The sequence below is a fragment of the Cyprinus carpio genome, chromosome B7 (assembly GCF_018340385.1).
Source record: "Cyprinus carpio isolate SPL01 chromosome B7, ASM1834038v1, whole genome shotgun sequence".
Lineage (NCBI taxonomy): Eukaryota > Metazoa > Chordata > Actinopteri > Cypriniformes > Cyprinidae > Cyprinus > Cyprinus carpio.
The window spans coordinates 28,420,086-28,447,054 of record NC_056603.1 but is presented as its reverse complement, the minus strand read 5'-3'; the positions used below and the strand labels follow the sequence as shown (position 1 = coordinate 28,447,054).

General features: G+C 36.3%; 1 protein-coding gene across 1 annotated transcript; it reads right to left on the bottom strand.

Moving 5' to 3' along the window:
• Nucleotides 1–1,190: 1,190 nt before the first annotated feature.
• On the bottom strand, nt 1,191–26,969 carry si:ch211-288d18.1 (USP6 N-terminal-like protein). The gene is made up of 14 exons (XM_042728188.1): nt 26,769–26,969; nt 14,918–14,991; nt 12,705–12,790; nt 11,817–11,856; nt 10,472–10,552; nt 10,191–10,298; nt 9,005–9,114; nt 8,120–8,168; nt 7,924–8,044; nt 7,192–7,286; nt 6,955–7,020; nt 5,022–5,121; nt 4,705–4,857; nt 1,191–2,534 (listed from the first exon to the last, which is right to left on the bottom strand). The coding sequence occupies exons 1-14, from the start codon at nt 26,863–26,865 to the stop codon at nt 1,786–1,788; spliced, it is 1,929 nt and encodes a 642-aa protein (XP_042584122.1). The 5' UTR covers nt 26,866–26,969; the 3' UTR covers nt 1,191–1,785.

Sequence of the window (26,969 nt, the reverse complement as noted above, 5' to 3'; positions counted from 1 at the left end):
AGCAATACAGTGCTCGACTTACAATAGGTTTACACTGTTATTTTGAGAGACAAAAAAAAAAAGGTGCTTAGATAACAGGTATGTAATTAATGTGTAATTATTTATGTTTAGAATACTTATTTTCAATGATTCCCAGCTATTCTGTTTTAGATTAAAATTGTAGTTTTTGTCCTGGTTTACATATAACGACGAGAAACATGGTTTGGCTAAGCAGAATCAGAATCTGTTTAACCTGTTGAAATTGTAAACCTGAAGCACTTCTTGGGCACAGCCTTCTAAGACCAGTTGACTGTTTACAAAAAGCAAGCATATGCTAGATAAGACCATCAGAAAGCAAATCTGACATGTAAAGTCATTTATGTTACAAATACAAAATCCTAGAAGCATTAAAATACAATACTCCAAGAAGCTAAAATGTACAAAATGTCCACACAAATGAAAAACAAGTACAAATACGAAATGTACAGAAAGTTGTGTTTAGAAACAACCAGAAAAATATTGTTGAATCTTATTAAAGGCCATGTTTAATATTGCCATCGGCTGGGAAGTTAAATCGCAAAGACACTGCAGCTGTCTCAATGAAACTGTGCCAAATCATTTTGAGATGAACATACTCTAACAGACTGCTGCACATTCCATTAAACTATTTTGTGGTGTTTTCTATCAGAAGAATTCATATTGGCTTGTGGACACTGCAAAATTGGCATCGTACCATAAAGCTGGTATCAACAAACAATTCACAATACAAACCATTCAAATTACCACAGACTACAAGCATATAACTCTCTACTTCTTTATCAGAAAGGACAAGCTACTGTATTATTTAACATGGAGTGGTTTGTGATATTAACAAATATTTGCAATATTCTGTTGAGCCATCCCTAATGAAACATAAATATACTAAAATGTATTCGAAAAACATTTATTTCATTCTAAGTATACTACAAAAACATTTACATATTTATATACTTAATAATAATAATACTCTGCAGTTGTACTTTTAGTCTACTAATTTGGAACAACTAATTTTGTACTTTAAGAGTGCAGAAGTAGTGCTGAAGCCCAACTAAAGATATAATGAAGTATATTTGATTGTGCTAAAGTGCAACTATTGCAAGTATACTTCAGGTACACTTTAAATATGTATTTAAAGACAGATATTATTCAAAGATCATACCATCCTCATCAATAGTGATATTTTAGGCTTAATATTAAGAAATGTGCATTGTGCACAAGTAGTACTCCAAATAAAATTGTATTTTAATTTTAAATTTACTTAGTATGAAATAAATGTATTTTAAATAGATTACGTTTTTTTCTAGGGATAGCATATTAACTAATGGTTGATTTTGAAAGTTGAAAATCACTGTAGTGAAAATCAGTCATATTGCAGAGCATGGTTCCAATTTTTTTCATTTCAGCTTTCACCATGTCATTACATTTGGGCCCAGAAATTGCAAAGACATCGGTGGTGTGGTGGTGTAATTGAGTGGCAGTTCTGTACAGACCCAGAGAATGTGAGGGATAAGTTTGAAGGCAATTGTTCATAAAACAATTGGCTATATGCTGAGTTGTGTATTAAGCAGTGAGCCAGCTCACTTTTTCAATGCAGCTTTTATCTCTGTCATATGTGCCAGCTGCAATGTTTGTGCAAATGCATCACAAGGTGAGTTCAGCCACAGCTAACTTGAGCTGCTGAAAAGACAAATGCTGAAAAAATGAAAAATCAATAATTCTCTCCATAGGACTACTGGCAAAGCACTTGAATAAAAGACAGTTGGCAGCTTAAAATGTCTCTGATTTGGGCAGGTGTTGGCTGGAATGAGGCGGGTGCTGGAACAAAGGGTCTGAATGGACTGTGGGGATTCGTTTGGCAGGTAACTGTGACAGCTCACAGGCTGCTGAGATCTTAGGTGAGAGGCTTTCTGAAAAATTGTCCATATTCTGACTTTCATCATCCCCTACCTGTCCCTCAAAATTTTCAGAAATGGAAACGCCAGAAGGCTGCACTGAAACAGATTTGAAATTGTCTGAGGGTAAATCACCCGCCACACTGCCCCCTGCTGTCTCTGAAGTGTCCTGCTCCAAATTCTGAGATATTTGTGAAGGCTTTTTTGTATCCACATTTGAAGGTGGAGTAGGGTCGCACAGCTCTGGTTGGTTTTGAGTCTCATTAAGATCAGGTACAGGAGGTTCGTATGGAGGAGGCCATTCCCCGCCGTCCTCAGGGGCTCCTATCATTCCGTCAGGTGTGAGGGGAATCTGGCTGTGCACTAGAACAGGGTCCGGTGAGGGGAGGGGAGACATGCTGCCAGTCCCTCCATCCTTGTAAGGCTTCTTTTCCTGTGAAGGGCTGTCATCCAGCATGATGGTCTCCTGCTGTAAAGAGATGTGCAGAGAGGCAGGTGGCCGTTTGATGAGTTGGGCTTTGTTGGGTGCATCTTCTGAAGGGCTCGGTTTAGGCCGTTTGACTGGAGTTAGAACAACGGGCAGCTCCAGACCCAGAGGTTTCCGTGGAAACTCATCAGGCTTAGCTGTGAATACAGAAATAATGAATGAGAGTGGACTGAAAATGTAGGTGACCTACATGAACTCATTAGCTGTGGCCAAAAATATATAATTTTTGCTGTGAGTAGGATAGAGCACTGCATATGTTTTCATACACAGTATGAATAATGAAATAATGAGTATTTTACTGTTAAAATGATCAACAACAACAACTATAATTGGGTCTTTCTATGAAACAGGTGCTCTTTGGACTGGGTTTTAGAAATCATTTCTATACAATTTTATTAGACAAATGTGTTAAAGTGCTAATAATGTTGATATAATTATGCCTTCTCTTCAGAAAGGTAACTACAGTTAATTTGACACTTGTTATATAATATGTTCATTAGAAGGATAATTTAATATAATTTAAATGACATATGCAAGAAGTCTCATGTTCATGAAAATTATTTGATAAAAATACAGTAATAATAGTAAAATTGTGGATTATTAATAGTACTTGTGATAATTGTTTGCCTGAAGCCCCGACTCTTATCACAGTCTGTGTGCCCCAGTGTATACTCAGAGCTGATCTGTGTCCTCACGAAGGCAGTAAAGGTACTCGGCCTGGATTGGACGGCCCCAGAAGAGATAGCCTCCTTGACGAGTGGTTCTTTAAGGGACACCATCAGCCTTCACCTCGTCAGCGGCCAGGTCCCTTTCTGCCTGCAGTTCAAAAACAAGATGGGCTCCCTACTCGGAGCGTCTTAACCTTACCACTGAAGCTGCTCTCATCACCATTGATGGCACTGAAGAAAAGGGGTAAGGTAAGCTACCCCCTCTCGAAGAGTCTGTGGTGGCTCATCTGTGTCCACCATAGACCCGTGGGTTCAAGTCTGCAGCACACCCCTCTAAGCCCTGCAGAATGACGTCAGCACTGGCCAACAGGGCTTGCCAGGCCGGCCCAGTCCTGCATACAATGTCTGTTCTCCAGGTATTTCAAGCCAAACTTCTCTGTGACATGGACGAGTCTGACAGAAATTCTGGCACCTTCAGAGAGCTGCGTACTGTGACCGATCTGGCTCTGCGGACCACAAAGGCAATGGTGCAGGCAGTGGGCAAGGCCAACTTAGTGGTGCTGGAGAGCCACCTGTGGCTAAACTTAACGGAGATCAGGGATGATGTTGAGAAAATGCTCTTCCTGGACGCCCCCTTCACTCCCAAGGGACTCAGCTGTGGACAGTTTCACAAAGCGCTTCACTGAGGCACAAAAGATGGCACAAGCGCAGTGTCATGGGCTTCACCAGCACCCCTGAGTGGCTAGGAAGTATCCCTTCCCAAAGCGTGCTCTCCTCTTGGGGGCCCCACTCTGGAGGAACCAACCTTTGTTTCCGGAAATGGTCCAGCTGTCATCAGCAGCAACATGGCCGATAACACTGAGGAAAGACCTTCTCTCGCAAGCACAGGGCAGTATTTGGCATCCCAAGTCAGCTGTGGAACCTTCATATCTGGTCTCTTGACAGGAGTCTAGCCAGCTCCCCGCGAGACTGTCAAACACCATTGTAGAAGCAAGAGCTCCGTCTACAAGACGTCTCTACGCTCTCAAGAGGTCAGTCTTTTGTGAGATCAGGATCCAAACTCATATGGCATGTCCCATGTGCTAACCTTTTTGCGAGAGCTGCCGGACAAGCGACGCACCCTAGCCACACTTGTCTATCTCTACTAGTCTATGTGGCAGTCATAGCAGCAAATCATTCTCTCGTTGCTGGCCAGACTATTGGCAAGAACCCTCCCTGTCAAGGGCCCTCCCTTTGAGCCACTCAAAAAAAAACACGGCAACAGTGTTAAAGTAGCCAACACTGCCAGCGCTGGGTTGCCAAAAAACCAAAGTTGGGATGTTTTTAACCCAGCAAGTGTAGATGAATGGAAATGTCAAAAGAACAGCGTGTATTAAAAATAAAAATATTTTTTAAGATTATATGAATGTGTCCTTATTGAATAAAAGTACTTAAAAAAAAAAAAAACCTTACTAAATTAAATTTCAAATATTTTTTTTTTTTAAGTCATTTCATCTGCATATAAAGGATACAAATGGGGCCTGTTTCATAGAATGACTCACAGTGATATATCTTAATTGATTAAGGCTTTCAAAAAAACAACACAATCATACAGCTTCATGCAGTTAGATACAGTATTATATTAAGAAAATGGCTGAACCTGGTGGTGGGAGGTCAAGCTTCATTTTGCGAAGTTCAGACATGGAAACTTTAAGCTGCTCTATGACAGGGTCATCGTTGAGGTAGATGGACTCTCCTATCTTCTCCTGCAGGAACTCTCTCAGGTCCTCCAGAGACATCTTAAGCAATTGTTCTGAACATGATTAACTTCAGTTAGCCATTTTTCACAGAAGAATCTGCAGTCAACAAATTTCTATAATGTGCTGAGAGGGTTTAATTTATATCAAGGCAATCTGGTGTATAGATTTTTGGATTCAAATATTGATAATTTCAGTATTGTAAAAACTATATACTCACTTTTATGGAGCTGAAGGATGGTGTAAGCCATAGCTGTCAGAACTTTCTCACCCTCAAGGATGAAGATGTCCCACAGACGTAAGGTCAAAGTGAATGGGGTCTGAAAATAGTAACAACTTTGTAGATAAACTAAGACCAACATTTCTGCACAAAGGTCCTCATAGTATAATAGAATACATAAATGTGTAGAATATTTCATTTTAAACTGGGGCCTCTGCTGGTCTAAAGCTAATCTCCCTCAGCGAGCTGCCAGTCCACAAGCACAGCTCTGAAACTGAGCTGGACCAGACTCTGCAGTGCTGACAGTGTCTGCTCTCTTTCCTCTTCCAGCAAACCCACAGGATTGTGTGTATGCGAAGAGTAAACATTGAAACACCCCTGTCTGCCTGCTAATTGCACACTGCTCCCTCTATCAAGAGGCCCTGACAAAGAAAGAGAGAGGAAGAAGCACTTCAGCCTCTTTCTTTCAGTTTCTTAAAGCCTAATTCCTCTTCACCAAATCCACCAACCTTAATCTACACTGTAGATTTAATATAAAGTGTTTTAATGTGGCTGCTTATTAACCATTTTCAAACAAGACCATGTTACGAACAGTATATCATGTATCTGTTCTGAACCTAATGAGGGTTTTTTTGGTAAAATTTAGGGCTACTAAAATAAGTTGGATGTCAGAAACTAGCGATCAGAAACTTAGGAAACTGGTGTACTGTGCCAAATATCAACCAGTAACAATCTGTTTGGTGCCCATTAATTATGGTCACTGTACCTAAACATTTTTCCTCATGTAACCAAAGTATATTCATCCGAGTGCAGTGACGGCGCTACACCGGGGCTAGGGGGGGGCTATAGCCCCGTCAGAATTTTTTTAGCCCCATATCTTTATGAAGTAACTCTGACGTCATCAATATCTATCTATCACTTTTTGCTATTTTTTTAATAGATTTGAATGTTTTACCCTTAACCTTAAATTTATAAAAAGTTCAATTATTATGCATTTACTTCCGATGATGATCTAAAAATAGGTAAAGTAAACCTAAATGATTTCAGTTTATATTATATATTATGAAATAAAAAGGAGGGGGGGGGGGGGTTCAAAATATCTTCTTTTGTGTTACACAGGGGAAAAAGTAATGCAGGTTTGGAACAACATGAGAGTGAGCAATTACAGAAGTTTCATTTTTGGGTGAACTAAGCCAGTGGACATATATTATATGTACAGACTTTACAAATTAAAGCATTTTCATACAATACCTAAGTGATAACAGAGTTTTCATTTTTGGGTGAACTATATATCTAATCTATTTAAATAAACTAGTGATAGTGTGAAAAAAGTCCTGTACAAGAGGAACACAAAGCTTGAAGATTATACTGTATATGATTCTACAGATCAGCAGTTTCTTTCCTCAGAGGTGTCCCTGACTTCTCTGCATCTACACCTAATCATTTGTATTAACTAATTATCAATGCTTTGCTGTTGACATTCAATCCCAGTTCCTCCTTCTGTGTCCACATCTACTACAATGCATCAAAATCTCTGCCTGTATAAACCTGAATGTCCACTTAACACCTCAGTTTTAAGCTGAGCAAGTCTGAGCAGATCTCACTGCCAGCATCTCTTCATATAAACACCTCTCACTTGAGCAGATCCAGAAGTGTTTCCATCCCTCGATGGTTGAATATAAACACAGTTGCAATCAGAACAGCTGACTCAACGGTTACATTCAAAGAGAACCAAATGAATCACCACTTTTAGGATTGTCTGCAGTGACCTGAACCATCACTATAATATACACACAGTTGATGTATCATTTCCTTGGCTTTTGAGATCTAAGCTTAGCATATGATTGAGCACGTACACCTAACTACTAATCACCGCTTACATAACTCCATTGTCAGTTTGGTTACAATGCATCTGCTCAGATCAAACACTTACCCTGTCAATAAAACACTGGAGGAACCATTTAGTGCTGTAAATCCCACTGGACATCTGCTCCTTATCCTGATGAGAGTGCATATAAACAGACAAAAAAAGGAATGAGAAAGGAAGAAACCCAGCATTAAATACAATATCATGTTAAGTGAAAGTTAATAGCTATATTTATTGTAACTTAAATAATCATATAGGTTCAGAGCTCATTTTGTACTCTTGTGTGTGCCACAACAATCTTACCAAATGCTTCTTTAGTTTGGGTAAAAGTTTGGAGAGAATTTGGTCGTGGTGGTTTTGGAAACGCTGAAGTTTGGGAAATCCAGGAACAAAGAATCCTGTGATGGGTTGCAAATGTGAAGGAAAGTACTAGTCCTACCATAATAACCTCCGTTAAATTCGCAAGTGTTATGTACACTACCATTCAAAAGTTAGGGGTCAGTAAGACTTGAAAGAAATTAATACTTCATTAAATTGACAGTAAAAGCATTTATAATGTTACAAAAGGGTTCTATTTCATAAAATCCTGTTCTTTTAAAAAGTCTATTTACCAAAGTCTCCTGAAAAAAAAAAAGTAGCATGGTTTCCACAAAAATATTAAACAGCACAAATGTTTTCATCTTTTATAATAATAAGTAATGGTTCTTGAGTAGGAAATCAGCATATTAGAATGATTTCTGAAGATACTTCTTTTGCTATTACAGAAACATACATTATATTTTAAAATATATTACAAAAGAAAACAGTTCTTTTAAATTGTAACAATATTTCACAATCTAACCATTTAACTGTATTTTTAAACTAAAACTGACCGTAGCTTAGGATTTTTTTTTTAAACATTAAAGAATACTGCCCCAAAACTTTTGAATGGAAGTGTGTCTTATCGTATATAGCCTTATGAAGTTAATATGCTTAAACAAATTAAATCAACATTAAAATTCTTAGCCAAGAGCAGAATAAATGAGGAGAACTCACCATGCATGGCATGTTTCTGACTGGTTAAGAGCTGGGACAAAGCCCAGAATGCATCTTCTTCATTCATGAACATTAACAGTATGGCAGCAATCTGACTCATGCCCTGGCAGTAACCCACTTCCTGTGGACAAGAACAGACAAAGTCAGCAATTATGAAACATCTCTTTATTAAGCATAGATGTGAACGCAAACTTACCGTATTGTAAACAGAGTATGCAGAGAGCACATAGAACAAAGACTGCTGCCTGTGAAGAGAAGAAAAGTGTTCTCAGACTCAAACTCTGTCTTTTACTGAAAGAGCACAATGAAATAAACACACATCAACAACACATGAACCAAACATCCATATTTTTCCACAAAGATGCATTCGTTCCTCAAATTAAAGTTGAGGCCCTCCCTTCATGTGTGAGCATTAATGACACCCTTCAGATGAGCAAGACTTTCCACTTGGCTCTCTAAGGCCTGCAATCTATTAAATCCTCAGTTACATCACTCCCTTTTCTGGCCTGCTTGGGGAACAAGCTCTCAAAATGCAGAAATCAGCTCCAGAGATTGTCTGCAGAAGTGGCGAAGAGAGACTGAGATGTTGATGAACATACACTCTGGCACTTTCATAAAAAGCGCATAAATAGCCAACATGAGAAATGTTTGAGCAAATTTGTGCATTCATTTCGCAATAAACACATGCACTCTACATGTCCCTGTTCTGTAAATGTGTCTGTATTTTATGTGCATATCTGTCACACTTTAGTTTGGGGGGCATTTATTGCTGTTGAGTGTGAGTTTTTACTTTTTTGAGTTCTTTAGTTTATTTAGGAGCTTAGCCTTCAATTAGAGATGTCTAAAGAGGCCATATTACCAAAAAGGAGGACCCTTTGCAGAATTTGTAAAGCCAGGATAAAAACTGAAAACTAATCCTACACCTAAGAAAATATACACATTTCAATTAAGATACATTATTTCCCTTAAACTGATTTCCAGAGTCATTTTTAACCTCTACAAGGGCAATTTTTTAACCTTACTAAATGTATGCCTTAAGGCATATAATCAAACTAATTTAATGTGTTCATGTGTTTCTTACTTTACACCAAATCGATCCATGAACATGATGTGGTTTCGAAAGGTCCTGTTGATATCAAGGTCAATCTGTTTGATTTCTGGAGAGTACAGCTGGGCTTGCTCCTTCATTCTCTGTCAATCAAACAAATGGCTTCATCAAAAATAGATTCAATGTTGATAAGCTACCATGCAGTACAAGATGACATTAGAAGACGACTATTTCTAGATTTATTTATGTGATATTATACCTACAATACTGTGTGGTTTATTTTGTCAAAATGAACAGCTGACTTATACATTTTTTCATTTAATAGTCTACTGTACATAGTGTAACTACTTTTATTCTCTTATAAAAAAAAAAAAAATTCTACACTACCGTTCAAAGTTTTGGGTCAGTTTTAACATTTTCAAAAGTCTCCTATGTTCACCATGGCTGCATTTATATGATAAAAAAATAGTTAAACACTTATCATGTTAATTATATACTAAGAATCCCATAAACAGTGACAATAACCAACAAACTCATAATTCAAACCCACAGCAATATACACACAGAAAAACTAACCACCAAACATGACACAGGTAAAGAACAGTTACCTTGGAAACTAACTAGGACATAACTAAAACAAACTAAAGAAAAAAGGAAATAAACACAGGACTAACAGAAGCAGAAGTACATATCAAAATAAAAGTCCTCAAAACAGAATATAAATGTGGCAGAAGTTTTTAAAACACATCATTTATTTGAAAATAGACATATCTAGTAACATCATATATGTCTTTTGATCAGTTTAATGTGTCCTTGCTGAAGAAAAGTTACAATTTCTTTAAAAAAAAAAAATCTAACTGACCACTTTGTAAAGCATGCAATAAACGATATCACCACCAGGGCACCTTGTTCAGCGACACAGTGCAAATACTTCTTGCTTGTTGTAAAATCTCAGCAGCTCTGAAGGTTTGTTTTTCTTGTGTTTTGTTCTCTTCTATCTCTTTCCATGCCTTCTATCAGCCATCTGTCTGTTTTCAGATCATGCTCTAATCCCTTTGAAATAACTCTACCACAACACCACTTGAGTAATCCCACTCTCACCAAACACCCAGCTTTAGGCCGGCAGAGATGCAGCGGCTATGTAGTGTCCATAGGTCACAGCTAAATCTGCTGAGTTACTGTGTGTGAATGTGTATGCGCGCATGTTTTTATGTTTTACCTCATATTTTCCTGCATTGTCACTCTTGACTTTCTCAACATCCAGTAGCAGGACCCAGGCCTGTCCTCTCAGCTGTAGTGGGATGCCTTTATACACCCTCTTAATCATCTGCACAAAGACACCAGGAGTAAGAACAAGTGTGTGTGTGTGTGTGTGTGTGTGTGTGTGTGTGTGTGTGTGTGTGTGTTTTAAGCATCACTCTGGTTCTCCATGGAGCTACATCACAGTGCTCTCTCTTTATTTTCAGAGAAATGATCACAACCTCTTGAAGTGAAGCTCACCCGGTCACTGTTCCTGTACTTGCTCCAGTTCTTCAGCATCTTCACCCATTTCTGCACCCTCTCAATCTCCACCTGTTTTTGCTGCACAGGGAGAAAAAATTTAATCTGATGAATTATGATTTGCAAAACCAAAAAAAATATTTGATTAAAAAGTGAATTTTCTGTTTAATTTTCATCACTTTTCAGTAAACAAAAATAATCATACAGCAATCATCACCAAAAACATCAATAAAAATAACCATATCTTATATAATAATTGTGCTTTTTTTATCCTGTCTTGTCTTTATATATATAATTTCAAATGAAATACACTGCCTTTCAAAGGTTAGATTATTTTTATGATTTTTTTTTTTTAATTCAGCAAGGACATTAAATTCATTACAAGTGACAGTAAATATATTTGTAATGTTACAAAAATATCTTTATATTAATTAATTAGCACGACTGTTTAATAAGAGATGTTTTTGAGCAGCAAATTAACATATCTGAAGGATCAAGTGACACTGAAGATTGGAGTAATGGCTGCTGAAATTTCATTTGATAATATATTAAAATAGAAAACAGTTATAACATTTCAAAATATTACTGTTTTCAAATAAATGTGGCCTTGGTGAGCACTGAGCATACAGTAAGTGACTTCTTTCAAAAACATTAAACATCTTAACAAACCCAAACTTTTAAATGGTAGTAATTCTCATATCTTCATATGATTTCAATTATTTGTTTTCTTTTAAAATAATTAAATAATAAAAGAAAAAAGCTGAAAGAATATGTCATCAGTGGTATATGTTGCATAACACACACGAGTCCATTAACAGACAGGTATGAGTATAAAATATCTGCTGCATGACACAAACAACCCTCTTGTGTTTTTATCTAAGGAAGCAATATTTCTTTCCTCATTTGTACAAGTACTCTGGGATTAGATGCAGAACAGGCATGCAGATCACCCTGCTGCTAATAACATCTGTTCTGAGGACCGCTTTCACTCTTTTCACCCCTAGTTTTTAACCTTTACGTGCCACAACACAACTGCACAAATGTCAGCTGGGAAATGCATCAGCCACCTCCACGCTGTGAATACGTCACATGAGAGCACACCTCCAGACAGCCCAGCTGTGTCTGCAACACACTCTTGTGTACTAAACTTGTGTACTCATATGTCTGAAGGTCACCGTAAGTCTGTTTACAAAAGAGCCTCCACACTGCTACTGATTCAATCTGTGATCCTTTGTGTTTTTGTCTGTGATTTTAAAAAAATGCTCTTTGAATAGTATATTCACATGCAGTTTAAATACACATCCCCTGTATAGTATATTTATATGCTTAATTTGTGTGTGCATACCTTCTCTTCAAGTGCACTGGGTGTGGGTAATTCTTCTTCACTGTGGGAAAAACAAATAGGGTTACAAAACTGTACAATACTAGTATACTATCACAAACATTGCTGTCTGGCTGGGATTACATTTAGACCCTGGGATAGCAAAAAAAAACAGCAGGCAATTGCAATTGTACTTTGTAAAGAGGTTGTTGCTTGATTCAGATGGATTTAAAATCATAATGTATGCTACAATTTAAAGTTTTGATCTCTTACACTCACCAGGGCTGCATTAATTTGATCAAAAATACAGAAAAAAAAATAGTAAAATACCACTACAATTTACAATCACTGTTTTCTATTTGAATATATTTTAAAATGTATTTTCCTCTGATAGCAAAGCTGAATTTCCAGCAGCCGTTACTCTCTTCAGATCTAATATATCGTAATATAAATGAATATTTCTTCTTACTATTAGTCTTTGAAAAACAGTTGCTTAATTTTTATGTTTATTTATTTACTTGCTTATTTTTGCAGAAACCCTGATGAACAGAACAGCATTTATTTGAAACAGATTTTTTTTTTATATAAATGTCTTTACTGTCAATTTTGGTCAATTAAATGCATCCTTGAATATCTTCTTGAATCTTGAATATCTTATTTTTTTTAAAGAAATTAATACTTAGAACACTTGACAAACTTGATAATGAACACTACTTCTGTTCCAATAGAGCTATAGCACACTCCTAAAATCAGACTGCTTAAAAAAAAAAAAAAAAAGAAGTTAAACTGAAAAAAGTCAGCCATTATGACTGACGGGTTTGTTTCAGACAAAATAAAAGTAGTTTTATAGGGCTTTGACAGCAACAAATGCATCCTTCACCTGCCAATATGGAAACTAAGTGTTGGACTTACTGAAGAAATCCAAAGCGATCTGTGACTCTGTATATGCTGTAGTCTGCATCCTCCCAAGGATCGATCTGAACTCCTGCGTCTCTACCCTGAAATATACACAAGCACATACTTCATTTGACTCATCTAAACACAAACCGTGTAGAGTTTATCAAAGGTGAAACAAATAATCCAATTCCAAGCAACTTTTAAGCACCTTTAAATCCAACTGCGACTTTTGCCTCAATAAACTCTAATTAATTTGCTGCTTATTAATAGTTAGTAATGTAGTTGTTACGCAGAATATGTGCTTCATAAGTACTAATAAACAGCCAATATGTTAAAAATAGGCATGCTAATAAGCAACTAGTTAATAGTGACAATTGGTCCCTATTACTAAAGTGTTACCTATTAAATTCTTTGTTGGTACATTTTCTTGTGATTATGGAAGAAGTAAATCAATGATTAAAATACCCAGTTAAACTCAAGCTGCACAGTCACCAATTTAAATAGACAGACCAAACAAGGATAATTAATAAGACAGCTGAACCTAATGACGAAATCAAATCAATAACCATGAGAACGGGAAAAGAAAGCAAACTGAGAGTCTAAAGTAACAGAACTGTGACACTGATGCAGTTATGGAAAGTGTCAGCAGCAATATTCTTTCTAGCACATCGCTCTCCGCATTACCCTTTCGCTTTTCTGTGGCCTGCTAACCATTCTAGTGAATTTAAAAAATGCAAACAAATGTGTCCCAACTCCTGTCCTACATCCGATGACATATAGCTGTAATTTTGACTTATGATTATGAGCAGAGAACATTTTAATGCTCTGCATTTATTCATTAGTATTTGCACCCTGTCAGTATAGCTGATGTTTAAAAGCTTTTCCAGTTGGTGTGCATTGATTCTCTGAGGGGGACAGCTGCTGCTCTCCTGCCCTCTTCTCAACCCCATGGTGGAGAGAAGAGTGGAAAGAAAGCAGTGATCCATGACAGACAGCCGAGGATTACAGTCCCAGTCTTTCCCAAATTCAAATGGGTCTGTAAGAGAATGTTATGATGTGCCATGGTCAAATTGATCTCCACGGTGGCCATTTACTGCACAAACACTTTGTTGGTTCAAAAAGCCTCTGTCTGCTGCCATGGCACATAAAATCGTCTTTAACATCTGAGTGTGGTTCCTCCCTATTTTTCCCCTCTTTACATAACTTAGGGAGTTTTTCCTTGCCACAATGTGTATTACGAAAAAGCCCCATACAAATAAAACCGACCTGACTCAACAACCACAAAGGCCACAGCTCATGTGAACAACCAGATGAAGACAACCCAATGTAAAATAACCAACATCCACAAAATTAAGAAATTGAATGAATAAACTAAGAAACAAAAGAAAATCCCACACACTTGAAAATCCCAATACTTGCAAAAGTTTCAAAAACAATAATTTATTGAAAATGTTTAGGTCTCATGACCTTCATCAGGCATATTTAAACCACTTTTTTTGGTCTTTTTTCCTACACACCTATCTATTACCTGCAGGTGTGCGATGATTGATTGTTAATTAAAAATGTAATTAATGAAATGCCAAACTGTAATACAGCAACATACAAGACAATATTACCCCTAAAAATTTCCCCTGCTAATGATAAAAATAGGCTTATGATCAGCATTATGTACAGTACACTATTGTTCAAAAGTTTGGTAATGTAATTATTATTATTATTATTATTATTATTATTATTATTATTAAAGACTTTTATACTCACCAAGGCTGCATTTATTCAATTAAAATTCAGTAAAACAATAATATTGTGAAATATTATTAAAATTTAAAATAACTTTTCTATTTTAATATACTGAATTTTACAACAGTCATTACTTCAGTCTTCAGTGTTACATGATTCTTCAGAAATCATTTTAACATAATATAAACATTTCTTATTATTATCCATGTTGAACACACTTGTATTTATTTGGAATATGAATATTTTGTAACATTATACACGTCTTTACTGTCACTTTTGAGCAATTTCATACATCCTAGCTGAATATAAGTATTCATTTCTTATAACTTTTTAGCACAAAGATGTTTTTATTAGTAAGTCATTAACTGAATTTATACATTAAAGGAAAAAGGCAAACTTGAATAAGTTACAGTAACTCACAGTCACCATATCACAGTATCCGTACTATTTCAATATATATCTGAACAAAGTGTAAATGCATAATTTACCTTATTATATTTAGAGATGATCTCAGCACGTTCCTCTGCTATCAGCACCTCTATGTCCTTCTTCATGTCAATATCTAGAAATATAGCACACAAAGAACAATTTATGACAAGGAGAAAAATGAATACTGACAAAAAGCTGAACAGTCTGGAAGACAGATTTTTATGTTTTGTTAAGGGCTATACTGTACATTTTTACAGATAAATATTAAATAGAGTCCCTTTTTCCTTTGAAGAACGCTCAGCGGAATAGGGAAAAAAAACAGACGGGTCATGAGTGCAACATATTCATCATATTCAGACTGAGAACCTGGTCCAAACTCAGCTCTTGTTGGCACTGGGTAATCTGAGCTCTCATAATGTTTTGAAGATCCTGTTGGTCAAATGAAGGCCTTGACTGTCTCAGAAACATTAGCCCCATGGGAACCACGGAGCCAGAAGAAGGGAACAAAGGTTCCTGCCAGGCTTCAGCTGTCTGAGAGCGCTGTGTGTCTGCGAAGTCTGTCTCACACACAAAAATAGAATTCGACCAAGAGAGTCACCCACTGCGGGACACAACGCTGCATGACACACCATCATGTGTCATATTCAATATTTCCAACCCATCGCCAGATCATGCCATCTGACATTTAAAACTAAAAACACAGTGCTGTATTTCTTTGAATGACAAGTCACTTGCCCTCACCACCAAATTAACAAAACAATTGCTGATGTATTTACACAGAAGCACACTCCTGACAGGCATCAATATACAAATACAGTCCTTCTTCTCACTATAGCACTCTTCAAATTTCTTAACTGTTCCATTTCCCAATGTTTCCATCACTTTCACTGTTTCTTGAAGTTTATTATATCATGTGGCTGTCACAAAAGTACTGACACAAGGACTACAAGTGAACAGAGAAGCTGATCTATGTGTTTCCTAAAAACCAAATAATAAGTGTTTATAGGCATCTTCAGGCACAAACATGGTTTGAGAGAGACTGTGCTTCCATGGCTTTCAAACCAGCAGAACCACAGGAAATAATTCGGTGCTTATTAATGTTGTACTACTCAATGAGAAAATCATTTACTCAAAACCCCAAACCACGGTTTGTAAAACTGAAGAAAAACAAAAGACTTTACTAAGCATTTTTCTTATCTCCCACTGGCATTATATTACATTGTATATCCTCTCACTAAACTAACTCTCTGTCAGTTTAAAAAAATGGGTTACAAGGGATGCTGAGGTAGTCTATGGCATAGCCATTGAAAGTCATTAAAAGCAAGTAAGGTTATACATAAAAAGTCTAGCAAGTCCCAAAGCCTCCAAATAATCAAATAATCCATTTTTACAGAGAAACACAATTTTTCATTGTATTGAAATTTAAACAGGGTTTTGTAGTGATGTACCAAAATAATTAAATAATTAAATAATCAAATAATTTATTATTAAATACACTTAATTTTCTGCTTTAATCTTTTGGTTAAATGAAAACAGTTCAGTGTAAAATAATTTCTGTGTAGTTTTGTGGATTTTTGTTAAAGGAGTAACAAACTGAGAAATCAAATTCCTATAAAAAACATCCAGTAAATTTCAGAACTTAAAGCTTTCTTGTTAGTCTAAAACAGCTTATACTAAAGCCAATCTGCCAAAACGACTGTGGAATGTACCACTCTATGATGTATTAGTGTGCAAAAAACACCGCCTCCGTAGAAGATCAACACCTGCTTCTACATCACTACCTGGTTACCCTTGCCCACCAATTCACACGTGTATATAACGAGAGAGGCAAATGCAAGTCTACGCAGAAAGCAAATGATAAAGATCACTCTAAAGACAACAAAATGCTGTGAAGTGCCAAATTTTGGAAAAACTTTGCATTGCCTTCCTTCTGATCCCAACATTAGGAAAGAGAATGAACTTGTTCCAGATCGCACCTTTAAGAAATCTGAGCCAAGTTGTTTGTTCACTTCATTTTACCGCAGATTTGTTGCACAATTCTATGCAAGATTTTCAGAAAGACTGAAACTAAAAGACAATGCTGTGCTGACTACATCAGACAGTAATGTTTAGTAATGGACCGATATCATTTTTTTTTTTTTTTTTTTTTTTTGACAGCTGATGCTGATATCTTGGAAAGCAAGGGGGGCCGATAGCCGATATAAAGCCGATATAATAATAATAATAATAATAATAATAATAATAATAATAATAATAAAAGAATATTTTAGAAATTTTAAATCATTTGACAATGGATTAAAAAAATAAATGTGTAAAATAAACATACCTATACTTTAGATGACAAATTATTTTTCACAAATGAATATTTAATAAAAATATAATTAAAAAGGAAGTAAACATTGTAACCAACAGCGCACTCAGTATTCTGGGAAGTTTGTGTGCATTGGGAATCATATTTTTCAAATAAAGCCAGGGTAACACTCATTTTACATACAGCACACAGAGAAAATGACATGAATATGACAGTGGGCAAATGCATGAAGCGCAGTATAATTTGAAATCACAAGTTTAAAGTTTAAAGCATTCAATTAACACTGACCGACCGTCACGCAGAGAACACGCGATCATGCAGGATAAAAATGCACACTTCACAAGATCTCACAGCTGGATTCGACTAAGTTTGCAGGGTTCGTGAAATTAAATGTTCATTAGGCATTCGAAGATTTGTTTAAATTATATAAATGTGTATTTGCTTAATGCTAACGGCAATGAAAAAGTATTATAATGTTTGCCTATTACTAATAATATAAAAGCAATCATTATAATCTTTTTGTATACATTAATTCCTTTGTTTAAGCATTCTATCTGATTATTAGACAGACTTCTATCCGTATTAGATATAACTGTTAATCACGATGGCGAACAAGAGGGAGAATGTAAACACTGTGTGCTCAGGCACTACCGCTCTCAGCGCCGTCAAAATTAAAGTCCGGCACGCCATCAAAATAACTCATCGGCCAAGCAGAAAAACTTATCGGCCGATGTTGATATTTGCAAAATGCCAAATATCGGCCTTGGCGATATATCGCTCGATCACTAGTAATGTTGCATCACACAAGTGTGAGTAACTGTTTTTATTACGTGGTCACTATTGCTTTCAGATCATTTGATATATACCGAGTATTTGTGTTTTACATAAAACACAGCAGTGTCAATCTGTGTAGGATGTAGGCTGTCAAACATAAACAACTGTTAGCCAATCATAGCAGTGGGCGTTTACTTCTGAGTCTACAATCACCTATTCAAATGGGAGTGTTCTGAAGAGGGGGGTCAAAACAGGACAGAAAATAGCCTATTACTTCTAGACAATGTATTTTTTTTTTTTATTTAAAAATCTTGATAACCTTGGATGGACATCAGAAAACAGTACAAAATAAAAAAAAAACAAACAAAGGCAGATCATGACCCCTTTAACCTGCACACAAAAGAGTCACCTTCAAAGAAACTGATTTGAAATCTGAATAAGATGGCCTTATCCCAGGCTTACATAAACAAAGCAAGACGTCAAATTTTTTTTTATATCTATCCGTCAGACACCCTAATCCACTTCCATAAGGATAAGCGTTAAAATCCTTCCTTTGAGGAAATCAGTGTTGTCATCTGTCACCCTTGCAGCAAACAGTTAAAGGATTAGGTTATGCAATCTTTGATGAAACCCCAGATTATATACCTCAAGACTGTCAATCTGAACGTGCATGACCAGAACAATGCATATTTGCAAATATTTACATGTAATGGTTCAGTCAGTCATACTATATATACACACTATAACATACATATGACATACAGTATGCTTTAGATGAATTAAGAGCTATCCAGCAGGAATTCTGTATTCTGTGTGGTATTTCCTCTCCAAACCTCAGTTTGTGTGTGTTTTTTCTTAGTCTAATCTGTTGGGCTGCCACAGAGACTCAGCCTAGCTTTATTCTCATATCTTATATTCACCATACAATCCATCTTGGTGTGCCTTAAAGGGACCACATACTTTTTCCCTTGACATCCACTGAACTATTTTCCACCCTCTCCCTGACCCAAATAGTGAAATAAGGGTCTTTTTTGTTTGTTTCTTATCATTAAAAATATAATAAAAAATCTTACCATTAAAATGTTGTTTTTTAGTGAATTGTTGCATGCCTTCAACCAAATCCATGCAGAATCACAAGGCATTTGCATTTCCTGTGGTGCGCATGTAACCTACTATTAATTTCAACAGAATATCTGAGAAATGCATTTCCACTGCCTCCCAAATGTAAGGTGTCAACAAGGCAACGGCAGATGTTTTCTGAGGGGCTTTAAGGACTGTTTGATTGATAGTATACAACAGTCCCCAAAAGGAGGGACAAGAGTCCCTCAGAGGAACCTTGTTGCAATATTATTCAAATAATCTTAAATATAATGTTGTGGCATGTGAAAACTATCTGCTTTTTAAGATTGGACTGCTGCATTTGACTTAAGAATGAGAGAAGAAAAACTGTGGTTTAGTAGCTCCGTTGGTCGGTTTGCGCACCATCCCCCTTTTAAGGGGGGAGAGAGAGAGAGAAGGACGCCTTATTACTGGGGACAATGATGAGCAAGCATTTCATACAGACCAGTCAGCTGACAATATAAATCATCAGAACTATTTTGCAGAACATATATACATTCTCCTGTACTTTATAGTACACTATTTATAAAAATGTACAATATGTCAAATTTTACCACCGGCTTGTATCCCTATTGTATTGGTGTATGTGCTGTTACACGCTTCCTGAATTCATTGGATTAAAGAGTTCAGTTTCAGTTATTCCTGAAGAACAAGTATGACAGAAATTAGGCCAAGACATTATGTTCCTGTTTGAATAGAGACTGGGTGGGGTTTTTATTTTGATCGCTTGTGTCAGTGTAAAAGTGCCTATTTAATTCATCTGGACTTTCCATTTTAGGCCTGACTGCCGCTTTCCTCCAACTCCATTTATGAGTCAAGTACAAGGGAAAATGTTGACCTACGGACATAGATCTTACACAAGGTGCCATAAATAGCCATTTCTCCAGAGAGCCGGAGTCTAACGGTTGGCTTTCTAATTGTCTCAGCTTTCACTAGTGTATGGAATGACAGGCCTTTCTGCTGAACGTCTTCCCAGCTGGATGTGAAACTCCATGCCTGACCTACTGTAGGAATTACTGCCCACTGGCCTCCAAAAATATAGACACTGAGGAGAGAATAGGTTCTCACGAACTCTATAATATCTTTGAAAGCAGTTAGATGTTTTATGTTTATGTTAAAAAGATCAAAACAGCAAATTAAATAATGTAACATTATGGAATAACTCAGTGATAAGTCAATTAAAAAACATAAAGGTTCATATCCTGCCTTACATTACATAATGTAATGTCATGTAATAATGCTTGTTAATATTATTAACAGTTATACAGTGTCCATTTGGAATAAGTTTCAGCACATAACAGTGATGTCACACAGTAATGATGGATTTGTTGTTCAATCAAGTGAAGAATATTTTGATGAAGAAGACAATAACTTGTATGTATGACAGTTAAAATGAAGGGCTCATTGTGGGCTGAAGCTATGAATTATTCATGTGTGCTGAATGAGGACTATGTTTGTTGGCAAGCATACATAATAAAAGAGGTCTTCAGCATTTTTAAAGAGCAATATGCATGCATGACACAACTTTAAATCTAATCATCGCTTTTAGTTATTCTCATACTGCCTTTATTAAAAGTTTCTAAAAAGACAAAAGACTATCAGAATTTGATTTGAAAACTCTGTCACTATATTTTAGTTTTTTGGCCTAGAGCTGTAGGCAGAAACTTACATAAGATAAAAAAAAAAAGCTTGTCACATATTCATTCAGTTTGGCGGAGGAGCTTAACACAAACACAAAGGTTTCAAGTCGAATAGTTCTCAATCTCAAAACATTGCACTACACCTTCGAGACTTATTTCAAACTGTGACATCAGGCCTTGCTGGCCAGACTCCTGGGCGTGCACTGACATCTGAGGACCAAACTCAATCTAGTGTGGTTGTGAAAAAAAAAGACTACAGTGACTGGTTCCCTTTATGCAAGAAAACAAAGAGATCAAGCTTTAAGCAAAGCCAAGACTGGACAGTGTGATGCTTTTTGTTTGAGGAAAGAGTTATATACAGGTTATCATATAGGTCTGCCCTGTTGACATTTACTGCTGCGATGTGAAAGGGAGAAGGTAAACATTTAGAGCTGGGGAGAGTAACAGTCGTCAGAGGGAGAGCGGTTGTCAGTGGTTGAGCAAGGACAACTGGCATCACTCGCACCGCCATCTGGGTGGGCTGTCACTGCCTCGTACTTGCTCACAGATGTAGAGCACTTCAACACACTGAGGGAGCCTTGTCCTGACTCAGAGTCACACACACAGTGGGGGGCAACACCAAGACCAATTATTAATGTGGCATGTTATTTATTTAATGTACTTGAGTTCAGTGCTGTCGTTTTGTTTGAGCACAAGCATATGGCAGTGACAAGTGTTAACATCTAAGTGACTGGTAACTGACTAGTAGTATGCTGGAATGGTACCAGTTCCCAGTTTTACACTAAATATATAGAGCATTTTTTTTAAATAAACAAAAATATATATGATACGATATGAACACCTCCCCACAGAGGTAAATATACCTTTCATGGAAAAACAAATCCTGGAGAGGAAATACTAATAAGAATATCCAAAACCTGAAGCATGCAAAAAACATCTGGTAACACTTTAAGTGGTTGAAGGTAGGAAATGTGCAATACCTACATTCATATGAACCAAACTGTAATGAAAAGTACGTCTCATGTTGGAGCCATGACCTAGTGGTTCTTTCCAAAAACTTTCAACCTCTGTAGCAACAGTGCTATGTGCAAACAAAGTTAACATACAGCCCTGTATAATGTGTGAACTTATAAAATAATGTACTAGGCAGAATCTGGTGTAAAGCTTACATTTGTAAATTATTACAGCCTCTGGAGTATTTATTTATATTGCATTTATACTGATGCATTCGGCAGATGCTTTTATTGAATTGTTTTCTATTACACTGCATTTAAGGTACACATTTTATAAAACATTTTTAAAAATAAATGTACTATTTTATTTAACTAGTTGTTTTATTTGATGTATATAATAGTATATAGCATATATAGTTCAGAGAAATCTTATTTTTTACATTTTCAGTAAATGCATTATGCTTCTAGATTCAATGAGCATTTTTGAGTGTAAAATAAAAATGAGCTCATCACAGAAAATAACTGATTTAGATTTATTGCTAAAATTGAGCATGTTTAATACATAGCAGATAGCACTCCATACTCCACAGTTATTTTACATTGCTTCACTGATTTCTTACTCTCAAGAACAACCCTGACAGTAAGGATATCAGTGACCTACAGTAACTGACTCTTTGCTACTACAGTTTTTACTGCACTATTCAGCTTCAACCCTTGTGTGAGATCAACACAGAGAGCACACAAAGTAATCAATTTAGTTAATTAAAAAAGATTAAATAGGGGTCAGAGTCATAGCCTAGCATCCAATAAACGGAGCTATGTTGCTCATTCAGGGGATGCAAGCTTAAACCTGATGCAAATTTGGGACTGTAATTTCAGCCTGTTCTCCCTTGTCATTTCCTGCCCCACTTCTCTACCGTAGCTCTCAATACTACAGGGAAAAGACCAAAAATAAAACTTAATAAAAGAAAGCCTTGAAATTAAACTAGCTGAATTAGATAAATCTCAGTGAAGAGAGTGTGGGTGTGTTAATGTCACTGCCACTAACTGATAAAGCTGTGGCCATATGGATAACAATTATGGGTAATGGTGGTGGATAAAAAGCTCATTATGTAATAACCATTATTTATTTGTTTATTTAAAGGTGACATATTATGCCCTTTTTTACATTATGTAATATAAGTCTCTGGTGTCCCCAGAATGTGTCTGTAAAGTTTCAGCTCAAAATACCACACAGATGATTTATTATATCATTTTGAAAATGCCTATTTTGAGTGGAAGCAGAAACACAGTTTTTCGTGCTTGTCTCTTTAAATGCAAATGAGCTGCTGCTCCCCGCCCCCTTTTCCAGAATAGAGCTGCGCCATTACAGCAGAAAAAAAGTTAAGTATAAGAATAGATAGAGATAGTAAGAAATAATAAAGGTAAAAAAAAAGAGATAATAATATAGGAAAGGGGAAGGGAGTAAAAGGAAAAGTAAGAAGAAAAGAATAGAAGAAAAAAATAAAAAGATAGGAAAAGAAGTAAGGATAAAGATAGGAAAAAAGAAAGGGAATAGGGGAAAGTTAGGGATAAAGGGAAAGAAGGGAGGAGGAGGGTAAAGAAAAGAAAGGAGGTTGGACCTGCAATCCAGAATAGAGCTGCGCCATTACAGCTTGGACCTGCGCACTGAAATCGTTAGTTTTAAACCATATGAGTTTAAGCTTCTGATATAGGGTTTTCTGAGCGTACACATCTGAAGCACGTGGACAGAAAACGGCTGTCACAGCATGTGAGTACTAAACTAAGTTCTTATTCACACACAAGTTTACGTTAAAAACAAACATGAGTTACAAAAACAGTCGGTTATGTCTGTGAAGGTTTTAGATCTATGTTGCAGTAGCAATATACAGTAAATAAATCCACTGCTCTGTTGTCTCCTCTGAGGCTGGGACTCTAAATAGTGTTCTGTTCTCGTCTGTGCTGCCAAAGGCAGAACAGTTAGCATTTTTTGCTCAAACTTTTGCCATGGCATTAGAGCTGGTACACTGTTGTCGCTTGCAAAATCAAAGGTGGGTGGAAGCTTACAGATTAAGGGGCGGTAATATTATAATGAGATCCGTTTGCCACTGAAGTGCTCGTTTTCTCAGAAGCTTGCAGAAAAAGGCTTACCAAAACAAAGTTACTGGGTTAACCTATTTCACGTTTCCTTGGTTGGTAGATGCACCGGGGACCTAAATATAACACTTAAAACCTGGAAAAGTCAGATTTTCCTGATATGTCACCTTTAATTTACAACAAAAAACAATAGCTGGCCAAGCAACAGAGATCTTTCCACAGAGAGCTACTGCAAAAATGGCCTTTAGGCAAAGTTAAATGTGGTCTGACATCAGAATATATCAATTAGCTAGCTCATCCTAATGATAAATAATTATAACCATTATTCTTGACAGTCAAGAGTTAGCATTGCATAATTCAACAGCAGAAAAAAATGTGGTGCTTAAAAACATTATTTGGCTTAAAGGGATGTCTGTTTATTTACTCACAACCATGTCCTTCCAAACTTGTATGACTTTTGTTCCTCTTCAAAATTCCACATTTGAGCTGCCTGCCACAAGAACTAATGAGGGTTATACTTATCAACTGAGTACAGTTGAGCTTCCAACATTTGATGAGCTCCATGTATGAGCAGCATTGACCAATGTTTATTTGTAAATAAAAGCCTAAATCAAATCCGTTCATCATAGTTTCTCTTTAAAAGACAAATCACTTGAATCATATGGATTACTTTTATAATGTCTTTATGAACTTTCTGAAACGTCAAAGTTTTGGTTGAATGGAGTTCGACTATAGTTTCAATAGTTCATTGAAATTTTATTACAAATATTTTCATTTATGTTTTGAGGATGAAAAATAAGTCTTGCGTGTTTGGAATGAAATGAGGGTGAGTAAATGATGATTTCATTTTGGGGTGAACCAACTCTTTACAGGCAATATTTGTGAAGGTTTTAAGCAATGCACTGTGACAGTAGAAGATATTTATAATCAGTTCTGAGTAAATGGATTAAAAAATGCATGTCTCTAATGTTTCAAGACAAAGACTGTAAAATATACATAAACAGACTCATAAGAATAACTAATCCCTATGACATCAACAAAAAGCAACAGAAGATAATGTGCAGTATAGTCTCAGTCTCAGACAGCACACCCACAGACCTCCCACAATCCATTCACTGACTGTCTGATGCATATTGCACCCAAAAATGACTGAAATCACCAGTTAAAACCTGGAAACAAAGTGAAGAGAGTTGTTTCGTATTTTGTCCGATTTTTTCTGAATTCCCTGTTAAACAGATTTGACCATAGTCAAAAGTCTGGCTACACACAAGTACACCTATCAGTGAACAGTTTATATGTCTGCCAGATGAGCAGTGTTTATATTTAGTGGCTCAGCCATCCATAAATACAGCCACAGCAGTTTGTTACACTGGTATGCACGTTCATCTGAGTACAAATCCTGAGATGAACTGGACAAAATTCAGTGAAATCTCTTTTCTAAACCATCACTGAAAAGGGGTATCCCATATTTTAAAATACAAGACAATACAACAATTTTGGAAAATTAACTAAAGGATTATAAATAGCATGCACTAACACACATTTACAGGTTGCATTTGAGGCTGTGAGCAAAAACGTTTTAAAGTTATTCTGCTCTCACCTACAGTAAAATGAGACAGGCCAGTATGAGCAATATGAGGGCAAAATGACTGTACAGTACATCTGCAAAGAAGCCCACCCAACAGCTTACACACAGATCTGTCATTGGCCTACTTCCATCTACTGAACATCTGTGTGTGGAAAGACAAAAGCAGCATGATTTACCCCCTAAATATTTGTGCACTTTTGTGTATGGAAAAAAAAAGAGGGGTACACTAACCATGTTTTCTCTTATGGAAACACTGGAGATGTTCTCTCTTTGGATATTATTTAATGAACTCATAAAATCATAAAAATACACAAGAACAGTGAATTGCAAAATGTAGGCCAAGAGACCAAACAATGTCTTTGCTGAATAGCTTGGCTTCTCACTGTCTTTATCTAATATTTACCAGAATTACCTTTGTTTTGATTTGCACAAATATAAACATTCAGTTACAGTATGTTGGATATTCTAGAAGAATACCTTATCTAATTACAAATACCACATCACATTATGTACGTGTTCACTGATTATCTATGTGTTATGTGTAAATGTACAAGATTAAGCCAATAATCCAGTTTCTACATCCTACTTATTAAAGTTTATAGTGCTATATTGTGTTATTTTTAAGAATATGACCGAGAATTAAAGAATAAGTGCATTTCTGGTGACTCCAAATAGTAGCAGTTTATTCATAATATGCTGATTATAAAGGAATATTCCTCTAAAATCATAATATTCCACTATAATGAACGAGTGCATCTCTAGCAGCGCCAAACAGTAAAGTAGAATAAAGGAACCAAAACATAACCACCAAATCAAAAACAACAAAAGAAAGTGTGCATGTAAACATGCCATTAAGAAAGAAGATAGACAATATAGGAATGCAGACACAAAGGAAAGCATCAGAGATGTGTCTGTAATATGGAGATTCCATAAACGAATCATCTGAACTGCACCAGACTGAAGGAGCTTTGATCAAGAGGGAATGTTTGTAAACAGCTTCGATTTCAATCTGCTGAATGTGAATGGGCTCTATTGCTTTCTCGTGCATTTTCATAAACTGGTTCTTAAAATAATTTCACATTTTACGTGCATTTTTGTCTAAATCGACTGAATTAATTTAAAACAGGCGACATAAATAACCGATATGTTGCTAAATGTGGTGGATTACAAAACGCTTTCAGCCCAGATGCAAAAATATAATAAATATAGTTATAATAGGCTAAATATAATTCATTATAATGAGAATCACTTAAAATTACACTGTTGTGTCGCTGCAGTTCTTTTGTGGCTATATTGGATCTTGCATAATATCGCTGTTGTGGTATGCAAATGCAACATTCAGGAGCAGTAATAATAAACAGAGAACCGAATGCTATAATAGCGAATTCATAAATAAAATCCCCATAAATGGAAAAAAATATAGATTACCGTTTAATTGAAAAGACTCTTCATTCCTTCGTCGCTGGAAATATGGGAGGTAGCGAAGCGAATAGCTAAAATCCAGTGGCGAATACAAAAGCTGCATGTAAGAGCATTGAGAGGAGCGCAAAGCAGCACGTCAGAGCGCACAGTCTGTAGCAGCCTACAGTTCGAGCCTGGCTGGCAGCTGGTCACGTGATCCGCCAGTAC